The sequence below is a fragment of the Strigops habroptila genome, chromosome 3 (assembly GCF_004027225.2).
Source record: "Strigops habroptila isolate Jane chromosome 3, bStrHab1.2.pri, whole genome shotgun sequence".
NCBI lineage: Eukaryota > Metazoa > Chordata > Aves > Psittaciformes > Psittacidae > Strigops > Strigops habroptila.
In genome coordinates this window covers 66366215-66380246 of record NC_044279.2, presented here as the reverse complement: position 1 = coordinate 66380246, position 14032 = coordinate 66366215, and the positions used below count along the sequence as shown (strand labels likewise).

General features: G+C 50.5%; 1 protein-coding gene across 3 annotated transcripts in view; it reads right to left on the bottom strand.

The window, feature by feature from the left end:
• LOC115604837 (sodium- and chloride-dependent GABA transporter 2) overlaps nucleotides 1–12777 on the bottom strand; it is a 33677-nt gene extending 20900 nt beyond the window's left edge. For 2 of the 3 annotated variants that reach the window (XM_030478293.1, XM_030478295.1), the window contains exons 1-4: nucleotides 8845–9170; nucleotides 4344–4478; nucleotides 3388–3528; nucleotides 3110–3194 (exon numbers count right to left, since the gene is read on the bottom strand). In XM_030478293.1, the coding sequence (XP_030334153.1) occupies nucleotides 3110–3194; nucleotides 3388–3528; nucleotides 4344–4478; nucleotides 8845–9085 (602 nt within the window). In that variant the 5' untranslated portion in view covers nucleotides 9086–9170. Of the gene's footprint in view, nucleotides 1–3109; nucleotides 3195–3387; nucleotides 3529–4343; nucleotides 4479–8844; nucleotides 9171–10583 lie in introns of those variants that run through there. The other variant, XM_030478294.1, reaches the window with a different exon arrangement.
• Nucleotides 12778–14032: the final 1255 nt, after the last annotated feature.

Here is a 14032-nt window from a genome sequence, read left to right as displayed (position 1 = left end):
AGGTCCAGAGAAGGGCAACGGAGCAGGTGAAGGGTCTGAAGTGGAGCACAAGTCGTATGAGGAACGGCTGAGGGAACTGGAGAAGAGAAGGCTCAGGGGGGACCTTATTGCTCTATACAACTACCTGAGGGCAGATTGTAGTGAGGTGGGGGTCAGTCTCTTCTCCCAAGTAACAAGCAATAGGACAAGAGGTAATGGCCTCAAGCTGCACCAGGGGAGGTTTAGATTGGGTGGTAGGAAACAGTTCTTCACCAAGAGGGTGCTCAGGCATTGGCACAGGCTGCCCAGGGAAGTGATCGAATCCCATCCCTGGAAGCGTTCAAAAACTGTGTAGATGAGGCCCTCAGTGACATGGTTTAGTGGTGGACTTGGCAGTGCTGGGATAATGATGATGATCTCAAAGGTCTTTCCCAACCTAGTCAATTCTATGATTCTATTCTGATTCTCCTGTCCTCCTCCCATCCTTCACCTGTCTTGCCCTCTAGCAAAAGAGCTCTCTGCAAAAACATGCAGCACATGGACATGTAAGCTCTGCCCACAACTTTTCCATGCACCTTACAAAGTTCACCTACATTTCTGATATGTTTCAAACATCAAAGCGAATGACACATTGCACTTACCATGTAGAATCCATCAGGACCACCCAAGCAGCAACGCTGCCCAACCCATTCTCCGTAGTGCATTTCTGTCTTTAGGAGCAGCTACGTATTTCACCTCAGTGCTCAGAGCAGCATGTCTAAGACCCCACTAAGGCCACAATAATCCCCATTGCACAGTCAAAAAATGCCAACTTGGGCATCCTCTTTCAGCCAGTGTGGAGATAAGATCCTGGGTTATATGGACTTTTGTTTGGCTAAGGTCTTATGATCTCATCCTGGTCATATAGCAGCTTTCCATGTCATGTGTATGTAAAATCTTCCTCATCGCTTACAGAAGTAAGGACTCACCCTCCTACATCTCCTACACTGCACAGGTGGATCTGAGCATGGAAACACCATGGTGCAGTCCCAAAGCCCCAAGCCTCAGACAGACAGAGAGGGACATGAACTACCCTGGACCTTGGAGCCCAGCAGCAATGCCTGCCCTGCTGCAAAAGCCAGCAGTTATTCCATAATAAAAGGTAGCACTCCTGGAGAAGCAAAGTGTAAGACATTGCCTCCTTGCCTGCCCCACAGCCTTGCAGTAGATTGAGAAAATGAGAGAAGGGTTGGAAAAATGATGCTGCTCCACAAGATACATTTTGTCATGCTGTTCTTTGCCTGCTCCTGAGGACATGGACTCTGTAACCAGTGGGGAACGGGTGCCAGTGGACCATAACTAACTGGGCACTGTACTTCAGCCAGGAGAGGCCTCAGAAGCACGTCATCAGCCCACCGGCAGGTCAGTGCATCTCAAGGAACAGTGACCTCCTATCTCCTTGCCCAGGGAGGGCAAGAACAGATGTTGCATCAGAAGCAACGGATAGTGGAAATTTCCAGTCCCATGTGTTTATTCTCCAGTTATACAGGGATGGGAACAGCCGTCATGGGAACATCAACTTTTCCAGCAGCCAGCATCAAGAAAAGCAGACTAAGGTGGGCCATCATCTAAACACATGTGAGCAGCAGGCAGAGGGAGAGTGCAGGTGCAGGGAGCACACAGGAAATAAAGAAAATTAACAAACAGTAAGGTTTAAAAACAGCATCCCTGTGCTGAGCAGGGGATGCCCTGGAGGTGCTGTGAGGGTAGAGTGTTCCATCCGTCTAAAAGCACAAGGGAAATCCATGGTGGCAGCAGAGGGGTTAGTTGCACAGTCTATTAGCCAGGGCTCAGTGCTTAACTGGGCCTGTTCTCCCAGGAGATGCTGAGGATAATGAGGGATGCCAAGCAAACAGGCCTATACCTTCATGCCAGAAATAAAGCTACTCTGTACCTCAGGGTAACTAACACAAGAGGAGAAAATTAGAATGAGGGAGCAAATTTCAGTGTGAAGCTGACCCTAGCACTTCATTTCCATTTTGCTGAGCTTCTCTCCTGAGGATAGTTTGCATATTAGTCACTCTACAGTGAAAACATCACCTCTTTTTCTATTTTTAAGATGAAAACTAGCCCACATACAAAAGCCACCACCCACCATGCCAGAGCCTCCTGGGAACATGCTGGTATCACACAGTACCACGGATTCAAAGGAAACTGACCACCTGCTGCATCACCAGCATGGACTCGTGCAGTGTATCTCAGGGCTTTAAGGTCTTCTCTTCAACAGATGAACACGCTACAAGTTGCAAAACATGCAGACAAAAACCCCATTGCAGAGCTGCTGCTTTCTGGATCACCCAGATCTCACCACGTTCCCATCTATAGCCTTGGCGCCCATGTCCTGAGCATGGTTACACTGGACACAGCCCTCAGGCAGGTGAAGGACTGCATGGGTCACAAAGCTCTGGACAAAAGAAGAGCAACGGATAATCCAGCAGATATATAAACTGTAATCCAAACCATAGGGTAATGGCCACTGTACCCTGAGGGAGTGCCACTAACTTCATTGAGGTTTGCACCCAGGCAAGGTCTGAATCAAAGCTTCAGGATGGGAAACATGCAGCCAATTCACCTACATTGCAGGAGGAAACAACTGTATGAGGAACTTCAGAGCTGATAATGAGGAACAAGGGAGGAGGCAGGGAAGGGAGCAGCACAGATGGAGAAAGGCAGAGTGCAACTGCAGAGGAGGAATAAGGTATAAAAAGACAATAAATGAAATATCAGGGGCCAGAGGAGACAGAGCATCGGTGAGGTAAGGCCTTGCACAGTCAGCTAGCCATCACTGAAGTCGGTGAGACCAAGAAGCCCAAAAGGTCCAGAGAGAGAGGAATACAGCATCAGAGAAGGACGAAGTCAGATGGCTCTGAGACATGCCAGCACAGCTCTACACAAGCACCATGAGCCCAGTGAAGTTAACCTTGACTGATGTTGCTGCCCCTGAGAGCCTTCACTCTGACCTGCCCAGCTTCCTCTCGTGTCCTCTTCTGACAAGGACAGGTTAATAGGACATATTGCTGCAGGATTTGTTCCTTGCCTGGGGAAGGTTTGTCCCGGAGGAAAGGGGGGTACAGGGCTTTCCTTTACTTACTCCCAGAACTCGATGACAGGGGAGGTGGCATTTTCACTGGTCACGTTAAGCGTTGAGTTTGCCTTCTGGAGCTCCATGCAGTTCCCTTCAGGAGAGGCCCAGAGAGAGAGGGAGCATAAGCAGCAGTGGCTGCAGTACCAGATAACCTGAAAAGTCCTCCCTTTCCATCCCCAGCATCAACACTCATTGACATTGAGTCTGAGACAAATTCTCTATGTTCCCAAAGAAATATGGTAAGAAACCTCCAGTGGAGGGTTGGGAAGGGGCTCTACACTCACCCGTGTTCCACTCATGGTCACAGCTGCCCCAGGGGAGGTCGATGGTGAACGAACTGAAGAGATAAAACAAGGCCCAGGCCAGGACAATGATGTAGTAGAAGTTCAGGAGGATGACGATGACCTGGGAAGCGTAGCCAATTCCTGCAGAAAGCGAGCCCCAAAGGCGGGTGACCCACATGCCTCAGGATGGCAGCAGGACTCCCCTTGGGACATGCTCATGCAACGCTTTCGTCTGCTGCTCTGCACTTAGACTGCACTGGTGGATGAGTGCCAGTTGGGTGACCACCAGAGCCATCATCCCTTCCCCAAAGCCCACCATGCTGCACTGTGAGGGACAAGCAGGGGCCCTAGGGAACACCTCTTCCTGCTGCCCCACCACAGACTTTTGTGGTCAAAGGGCGGTAACAGGAGGGAATCTGGGCAGGGGATAGGCAGGTTATGCTTGAAAGCCACCCAAAGGGACAGAAACATATGATGGTGCTCCACCTGCTGAATAACAACCTCTTCTATCAAAATTCACTTTCTATTCTATTTCCTTATCCCTTTTCACTTTTGTTTGAGAAGTTTTTATATTAACACCACACACCTTCTCTGAGAGGTGCTGGAGGAGTATCCAAAAGCTTTGGTACATGGAGAGGAGGCAACTGAGACTTTCAGAGAAATCATGGTAAGTGGCTTGAGGCTGGATGACTGTGCTGAAACGCTGTTAGAAGTGGGTCTGACTGCTAACTATTAAGACAGATGACACCTTCCACTACTAAGGTTTTAAGCCATCTGTAAACTCATGAAAATGACCTGTCGACTTCAACAGCATCGACTTAAAAATAGTAGTATGTTTTCAGTTCCTCCCATGCTGGGTTCCCATGCTGGGTGGGCAGCGGATGTGTGTGGGGAGAGGCACCACTGCTCATTTCCCTGGGCTCCCGTGGTCCCCTCACCGAGCTCACCCCACTCACCTTCGAAAAGGGGGCAGATCCTGCGCCAGGCCGTCACCCCTCCCTGGCTGGTGTACTGCCCCAGTGCTGTCTCCAGGAAGAAGACGGGGATCCCGCAGGTGAAGAGGAAGATGAGGTAGGGGATGAAGAAGGCACCTGGCAGATTTAAGGAGTGGATAGGAAAAATAAGCGCTGTGGGGTGACTGGGATCAGACCATCTCCAGCCTGGCACCGGGCAAGTTCCTCACAGTGGGGACAGCATGGGAGGGATGGGGGCTGCAGGGGCAAGACGACCAGATGCCAGGAAAAAGGGATTTTCCTCACATCTCCTGGAGTGATGTGATTGCATGAGAAACTCAACATTTAGAAAAGATAGAAAGGAAAGTTTCTAGACCTGATATTTGTGCAGAAAAGAGTGAAACAAGTTCTCAATAGCTATTTAGAAATAGAGAACACCCTGCTGTAAAACCATTGTAACTTTTAATCAAGTTGGTGACTCATATTGATTATTCTGAGTAAGTTGATTAGCCCATGGATGACAACACTAAGGCACTGAGGAGCACATAAAGACTGACACCTTCACCCCGTCTGTGGGTTTGCTAAATCATTTGCTCACTGAAAAGCAGCAGACATGCAAATGAAAAGCAAGTAGTGCAGGAAAGTATGTACCTCACACCAGCAGCTAGGGCTGCCCTCCTGTTCAAGCCCTATCATGAAGGCAAGCGGAGAGAGACAAAATGCATCAGGCTTTTGATTACCTGAGGCTGATGTTAAATGCAGTAATGACTTTTTACCCTGCAGAGCACAGGAGACAGCCCTGCAAGATGGTCCATGCTCCCGGCTGCACACATGCGCCACTGAAGCTGCTCAAGACCTGCTACAAAGGCAGTGACACAGGGCAGGATGGGGAGCTGGTGTGGAAAGGGGTAGACCCAAGCAGATAGCAGCAGCTGGGCTGTAGTGGGCTCAGAGGGACATGCAGGGTCAGAGATGGCAACGCAGCCAGCCAGCCACTAACCATGTTTTCCCTGCATAGGCCTGTTCTGTGCCGGGGGGATGCTAAGGGGCTCTGGGGTCATGTCAGTTGGGGTGTATGAGAAATAACAATCCTGATGCACAAATAAATTGAAAACCCAAGAGATTTCATTAAGAAGCCTAGCTAGCATGCAGGGGCACGGACAGGGAAGGGGTGCTTTAGGGACTAGCCAGAAGTCCCACTTCATGTTCATCCCAGCCAGGTACAGAGCCACAGCCCTCCCCTTCTTGCAAAAGTGCAATCAGCAAAAGACAGGGAGAGCATCTTGGCCACAACCTGTGGACAAACAGCAGCTGAAGGGATGCTGGTACCTGGCAGCCGCGGGGAACAATGAGCATCTACCCACATGTTCTCCCTTTACCAGTAAATAGAAGTTGGTGAGGGCAAATAGCAAGAGAAATGCTTGTGTCAACACCATCCCCAGTACAAATACAGGGTGGGCAGAGACTGGATTGAGAGCAGCCCTGAGGAGAAGGACTTGGGAGCGTTGGTTGACGAGGAGCTGAATGTGACCCAGCAGTGTGCGCTTGCAGCCCAGAAACCAACCGTGTGCTGGGCTGCATCAGAAGGAAGAGCATGGCCAACAGGGCGAGGGAGGTGATCCTGCCCCCTACTCTGCTCTGGTAAGACCCCCACTGCAGTACTGTGTTCAGCTCTGGGGCCCACAACACAAGAGGGACATAGACCTGCTGGAGCGAGTCCGGAGGAAGCCATGAAGATGGTCAGAGGGCTGGAGCACCTCTCCTATGGAGACAGGCTGAGAGAGTTGAGCTTGTTCTGGAGAGCAGAAGGCTCTGGGGAGGCCCTAGGGCAGCTTCCAGTGCCTAAAGGGGCTACCAGAAAGCTGGAGGGACTTTTTACAAGGGCATGTTGTGACAGGAGAAGAGGGAACGTCTTTAAGCTGAAAAAGGGGAGATTTACACTAGATGTTAGGAAAAGATTCCTCACTATGAGGGTGGTGAGACACTGGCATAGGTTGCCCAGAGAAGCTGTGGCTGCCCCATCCCTGGCAGTGTTCAAGGCCAGATTGGACAGGGCTTGGAGCAACCTGGTCTAGTGGAAGGTGTCTCTGCCCATGGCGGGGGGGGGTGGAACTAGATGATCTTTAAGGTCCCTTCCAACCTAAAACATTCTATGAGCTCCCAGCTAGCATGCAATCATGTTCCATAAAGTGGAGCCTATTTCCAAGAGATTATTCTCATATACAGGTCTGTGTTTGACTGAACTGCAGCCAGGGGATCCCGGGGAGGGACCCAGCAGCGGTGGGCCCTTGGGTCTGTCCAGGCTGGGGTGCGCTGGGGAGGGGCTGCGGCACCGGCAGCCACACCACCAGACAGGCTTCCCTGGTATTTCCCAATCGGAGAGGCCCAGGGAGGGCCTGACCCTGCCACGGGAGGCAAAAGCAAGAGCAAACAAGAGCAAAACAAACCTTTTTTAACTCTTCTTTTCTTTTTTCTCCACTACAGAAGGCCTTAGTATTGGACACTGAGCGCTAAACGTGTCAGAGGCTACTCTTTCTTTGTTACACAGAAATATCCCTAAGGAAAGGAAAAGTGACTGTCTGCCCCTCTTTGCATAACTCAGATTTTGCAGATACCTTTTTGGGGAAGAGCCTGATATTTAGGCAAGCACAACAAGAGCTGAGAAGGGTTATCACTGCTGCCTACACACAATTCAGTGCAGGGAGAAAGCGTCATCCATTGGGGCAGAGCTATTTCAGCCGGACAGTAATGCTGGTGCAAGAGCTAAAGGTTGTAGGCTGGCCACGGCTGACCTGGAGCTGGAAATTAAATAAAGGCCTCAAACCTTTACCGAAGTACCCGAGAAGCAAGTGCGTGCATCAGCCTTCCCAAAGGAATACAGGACAAAATGTCTGTCAGCCTTTAAAACTACTCTTGAGGCATTACAAGGGATTTTATACAGCACCAAGCCAGAGTAGGCTGGAATCCACGAAGCAGGAGGGAGCCTCAAGTCCAGCACAGCCTCATCGCGCTGCCATGCCTCAGAACTCGTACAAGAAATGCTTTCCTCTCTGCACAAGAGTCTCATGCCCCATCCTTGCTCCCCAACCTCATGGGAAGGGGATCAGAGATGAAACATTTGCCTGAGACTTCAAGCTCCTCATAGTCTCTGCAGCTTCACAGGGCTTTGCTGCAGGCTCATTTCTGGGTCCCGCTCCCTCCGATGGGATGGCACCCGGGAAGAGGGCAGCAGTGGGAGCAGATACAGCTCAGCAAGCAGCCAAGAAACATTCCCTCTGGAAAAGGAAAATATGAAAAATCCTCCTTTTTCAACAGGGAAAGAAAATGCCTGACCACCTAGTGAAAAGAAACAAGCACTAAGCAAAACACAGCATGAAAGTAGCTAAACAGTGGTTAATCCTCTTTTATGCAGTTTAGTGAGGCCCATGAGACTACCCCAAGCTCAAGCCAGGGGATTTCAGCCCCGGGTCCCCAGCGCTCACTCCCCATCCGCTCCCAGCCAAGCACCATTTTCGCTCTCCCCGGTGCTGCTGGAGATCCCAATTAGCAGTTAATCACCAGACAGGGCGGGCAGCTCCCTCCCTCCATGTGCCACTGAGCCAAACTTAACTGAAACTTCGGGCTTTCAGGTTTTCAGACAGTTTTCTCCCTTAGAAGGCAGCCACAAACAGCTGTAAAAGCCCACAGCAACCTTCCACCTGCAAAAGTGAGCCCAGCTCCATTGCCAAGCCACAGGGCAGCCTCATGGGGAATCAGTCACTGGTTGCTGCTGAGCAGCATCAGTGTGCTGGCACCTCAGTGGTAAAAGCAATGTCTCGCTCCCTCTCTCTGCATCAAGCACATCCATCCACACACCTCACAGCCCTGATACGTGGCAGGGTCCCCTCTCCCACATGCTTCCAGCTCTGGTGGATGTCAGGGGGGTAGGAAGAAGACATCCCTCCATGGTCAGACACCAGACCAGGACTTGTAGCTGAGACCCCCTTGGAGGACCCCTGATCCTCCAGGAAATGCTACAGCTCCTCACAGCGCCTGCTAAGACATCAGTGCCTGTGGCCTCTCTCTCCGCTCCCTGCTATGCCACTGGGACGCACTGTCTTATCTGCACAGGGTGCCTGGTGCTCTTCAAGAGGTGCCTGGGGTGAGGCACACTGCTCAGAGAGCCCCGTCCCTGCTCCTCCTGCCTCCCCCTGCATATGGACACCCACCTCACCAGCAGGACCAGGGCTCCACACGCTGGTGGGAAACACAGCTACCACCACCAGAACCTCTGGGACATCACTGCTTGGTTACCCACGTCCCACCAGACCAAAACCACCCCTGCTTGTGGCCCAGATGGCAGCACCATGCTGGCTGGTTGGCATCCTCTCTTCAGGCTCATGACTTGGGTGTTGCCGAGAAGCTTCTGCCAGTGGTGGTAGGGTCAGACACGGATGCTGCAGGAGGGACCATGGAGGGATGGAGGTGACCAGGTGTCCCTGGGGCTGGCCAGGGCTGCACTTACCTCCACCATTCTTGTAGCAGAGGTAGGGGAAGCGCCAGACGTTTCCCAGGCCGATGATCTCCCCAGCCACAGACAGGACGTACTCCAGCTTATTGTTCCACTGCCCTCGCTCCAGGGTCTGGTCATCCTCCTCCTCCTCCTTCTCCTTTTCCATGTCAGGTTGTGCAGGCACCGTTTCGCCATTGCTGACAGTGCCAGGGACTCTGTAATCCATCCCACCTTCAGAAGGGGTTTCCTTCATTACATTCAACAGAATCCACACAATGAGGCAAAAATTTGGGCTATGGGAGGCAAGAGAGGGGAGAGGACATACACGTGCACACACACACTCACTGAACTATTCCTCTCTTGCTCCTTATACCAATTCCTGCTTGCAGCAAGGTACTGAGAGCATGTTTTCACATTTGTTGTTTAGTCCAAAACTGGTCCTTAAAAACCACTATCAGCTTCATTATTTTTAATTGACTCATCCCAAAACACTCCTGCTTCTGGAAACCCATCCCCTAAGCACAGAAGACCCAGTGGCTCAGCCATGCTGGAGCTCCCACCACGACAGGTACAGGGAGCAGACCTGGGGCTGGAGCGGGATCAAATACTTGACAATATTTTTTATAAAGGTTTCTCTTCTCCGCTGTTGCTGCTTACTAAGGTCTGGTTTGAAAGACCATGGAATGAAAGCCACAAAACACACAAAAGTCTTAGACTTAGGAAGAGGACAAACTGAAAGAAGAGAGAAACTTATTTGATGATGCCAATGGTTGCTGGCAAGCTACTAGGCTGCAAGGAAACATGACTTTTCAGAATGGTGCTATTCTCCTAATAGCAGGAAAAGAAAGGGTGCAGATGTGATGGCCATCTGAGATGTCTCACTTCCCAGGGTCTGCCCCTCCACACATCTGCCCATTGCCTTCAGAGGCTCCCCACAGCACTATTCTCAGCAAGTTTTGGCACAGCAAGAGCTTTTCCAGTCTCTAAAGAGATCTCTGCTAAGAGAAGATCAGCACAGAGTAGGTGGGCACCTATCCCGCTGTCCCACCTTGCCCCAAAACCTCCAAGAGGCCACCTCTCATCTCAGGAAAGCCAGGCCATAGCACAAGTGGCTGTTGGTGCACAGCCAGTGCCTCAGGGCACAGTGAAAAGGTAGGTATGGCAATAAGGGTGGCACCAGCTCTGCTGGAGCCATTTAGGAGTCTCAGGGGGTGCTTGAGCCTGTTCCTTGTGGGTAGGATGCCCTTCTGGCTGCAGGGCAAAGGGTGAGGACTGTGGTTCCCAGTAACACCCAGTGCCAAAGCAGGAGTCACTGAGGACCTAGTGTCAAGGAGGGCACCTTCCTCTGCACGGTGCCAGCCCTCAAGCCTGCTCGTGCCCTGAGGAGGCTGCTCCCCAGCCCCAGCCTAACGCTGCCATTCATTCCCGCCTGCAACTCCCTGGCCAAGAGAGCAGGAAAAGGCTCTGGCAGCAAATGACACTCTTCCCGCATCCGGGGAGAGGAAAAAAGGGCAAAGCAGCACTTTCCACCTCTCCCCTCCCCCTACATGGTCCCCTGTGAAACACTTGGGACATGAAGAAGAAACACTGGCAGGCGTTTGACAGCGGCCGCAAGGAAGGACTGGGAGGACCCCTGCATGCTAGAGAATGATTAAACAGGCAGAAAACGCACCGTGACCTCTCATCCAGGCAGACCCGGGGGGGTACAGAGGGGGAGCAAGGCAAGAAGGAAGCGGGAGCAGAGGTGTTACCTTGTGGACGTCGCTGTCGGGGCGCAGCCGACGGGAGACGCGAAGGCAGGACCGAAAGGTGCTGGCTATTTAAAGTGTGGAAAGGAAAAATTCAGCAGTGGTGTAATCCTAGACTTCGCCCAACCCACATTCCTTCCCCCACCCCCCAGGGCTGGACAAAAACCTACACATGACTGATTTCATGGCCAGTGCAAAGGGGCTCGTTCCCCCTGCCTGCCAGAAGGGCTCACACTGCCTCTGCCCCTGCTCTCCCGCCTGGTCTGGGAGCGCTTGGCTCCCGCTTTCCATCCTTACCCTGCCCAACACTGTCCCTGGAAGCATGGGAGAGAGGGGAGACCACCACACACAGGTGCCTCTGCAGCTGAAACCCCAAGACCTGCTGGGAAGAGGTAAGAGATTCAATATGAATTCATATTGAATTCCTATCATGGGGTCTCTCCTTGGGCATAGGGCAAGATGCTGCCCCGCAGACCGAACCCTAGTTCCCAGGGGGGCATCTGGGCTGTGCCGTGGCCACGAGCAGTGGTTGGCAGCAGAGCTCTGAGCTGGAACTAAACCCTGCTAAACTCTCTGCTGCTTCTTACTAAGGGTGCAAAACAGCCTCATTCAGAAAGTTGGCAGGTTGCAAGCTCTCTTCCCTCACACACAGGGATCTTTGCCACCGGTCTTTCCCAGGAGCAGCACTGCCCCGTCCCAGAGCACCACTCCAAAAGCTGCAATGGGAGTGTGGGCAAAATCACACAACAGGGAGAAAAACAGCCCCAGTTGTGCACAGCCAACACTGGGCTGCAAAATTAGCTGTGACCACTTGGATAGGAGATCTTGGCATTAGTGCAGGTAGTTCTGTGCTTTGAGGCCATGAAAAAGGCAAACAGAATAGGATGGTGGTGATGGTAGATGTGTTACAGCTGGATTTAAGTGAGAACAGGTTTTAAAAAAATTTTATTACATCTGTGGATAAATATCTGGGGCAAAAGAAAACAAAAAAAATCATGCTGCTGGGTTCAGTGTTCTTGTATAAGGCCTGCAAAGCAGCAGCAAAACCTGAGCTTGTACACACGGTTTGAGAAGGTATTAGGAAAACAGTAGGAATGAAGCAGCAAACACTGCAGCATCACCATATTAATCTATGGTGTACCCACACAGCACCAGACTTCCTACAGGAGAAAAATGGAAAGGGAAAAGGGATGGGCAGAGGTAAGGAATGGATTCCACCAAGGAGTGATCAAATACATGACTCCTTGTCTCAGGAAGAGATGCCTAGGATAAAAAGAGGGTGAGAGAAGCGTAGGAAATAAGGAAAAGACAGAGAACATGAGTATATTGTTCACCACATCTCACAGTGCAGCAGCTAAAGGCATCCAATGAAACATTCAGATTTAAACCAAAAGGAAACGTTTTTTCCTTCCATTGTGCATACTTAACTAAACATGGTACCTGTGGCCATTGCCACAGAATGTCTTTTGGAAAGGAGCTATGCAAATTCAACAAAGGCTGCTCCACAGCAGCAGCAGCAGCTAAATAGGATGATCCAAATAAAACAATCAGCTCCAGTCCTCAAATCAGTGATTGTTGGAAACCAGGGAAGATGTTCCAGAGGAGGAACATGAGATGGTGAGAACAAGAGAACATCGCTGGTGCAGAAACTGTCTCAGAGTCTAGCTGTTAAATAGTTAGGGTAAGGATATAGGGATTAAAAAATAACAGCAAAGTCGAATAATACCTTGTGGAACAGATTGGTGTAAGGAGAGAGGAGATTGAATAAGGAAACATTTCTAGAGATTCTCAAAACTATTGTGTGCACCTGCATCAATGCTTGAATATCCCTGGATAACCAACAATCACTGCAGTGCACCGACGGTAATAATCTTACCAACAAGATGACAAGCTAATTGGTAGGAACTAATAGACTATGATATGAAGCAGTGTAATCAATAACACATTATTTGACTTCCGCCCAGTGAGATAAGACTGTGCTGAACACAATAAGCTGAAAATGAAAACAAATGTTCAGTGTAAACATCAGCAGCAAGGGGAAATATTAAACACACAAGTGTAAAAGCAAACTGGAAAACCCTGAGCGAAGCATATTTAAAGTAAAACGTCACTTCACACATCTTCTTGGGTGAAACAAGAAGTCGTCCATATGGTTTTGGGAGATGTTACTTCAGAGATTTAAAAAGAAAATAATAAAACCAATCTTTTTGCTGAAGATAGGAAGAGAACCAACAAATATCACACAGGATCAGTTAAGACTACAGAAAAAGATGTTTCCAATACACATTTTGAAATTGCAGAAGGCAAAGAAACTGGGAGGGACTTTAAACAGCCCATCAGAGGCAATGAAAATCTAAAGGGGAAAAATGCAAAGGATGAAATCTCGATGCCTAAGATTTTGAGTCTGTAGACATATCTAAGCCAAGTGGGAGAACAGGGACAGTCAGAAACAAAACCTTAGGAAACAGATTCATAAGAAACAAATAAGAAAGGTGGAATAATGTGAATCTTAAAAAAATAAAGGGAAAAAGCCTAGATAACACTCATGCTGTAGTAACAGGGAAACTATCTCACCCTGAGATCTACTGAGATAATGCCATTTAAAAATGACCGAATACACATACCTGAGTTTTATTTATACGAATAAGGAGGGCACCAGGGAAGGGCTTTTCCAGCAGCACGTGCCACCCAGAGTCATGCAAGCTGAACCTCCCTGGGCAGCTGCAGAGCATCTTCCTCCCAGTGCTACGAGTGCTGGCAAGTGGCAGCACTGATGCTGGCGCCCATCCCATGTGCATCGCTCTCACGCCACCCCCCAAGATGGCACAAGGGGGTTATTTTGTAGGTGGCCTCCCCCGCTGGAGGTACAAAAGAGGAGGCTGCCTCTTCAGTAACCACCCCCCCCAGAGCACAGGGCTGAAGATGGCACCAGCCGTTACAGCCGCGCTCCTCCCAGCCCCATCCCAGGCAGCTGGGCTGTGCCCCACCATTTGCTGGGGCAGCCCGTGCTGGAGCGACGCATCCCCAAGCAGGTCCTGGAGCAGTTTCCAGGGCCAGGCAGGCTGCCAGGCTGCCTTTGCTGGCACAAAGCAGTGCAGTGCTGGTGCACGGCTGGCTTAGACACCGCTCTCCAACACACACTTTGGGGAAGAGTGCTGGACCAGGGGGGTCTCTGTCAGTGTAACTCACACTCCAGCCAGGACAAGGGCTGGAAAATCACAATCCTAAAGGCTACCAATTCCTCTCTTGACATTTATGTCACATTTTGCTCATCTTTACCTTATAACATTTGCCAAGGTTTCTGTCCTCAGCTTGGTCCCAGTCTTCCACCAGCAGCTGAGACTGCGCTCCCAGTGAAGTGCTCGTAGCATCAACAAAGCAAGCCTGGAATGAGCTTCCTCTCGAAATAACAAGGTACTTTGGCACTTTTGGGGTCAGATGTGCACAAGAAC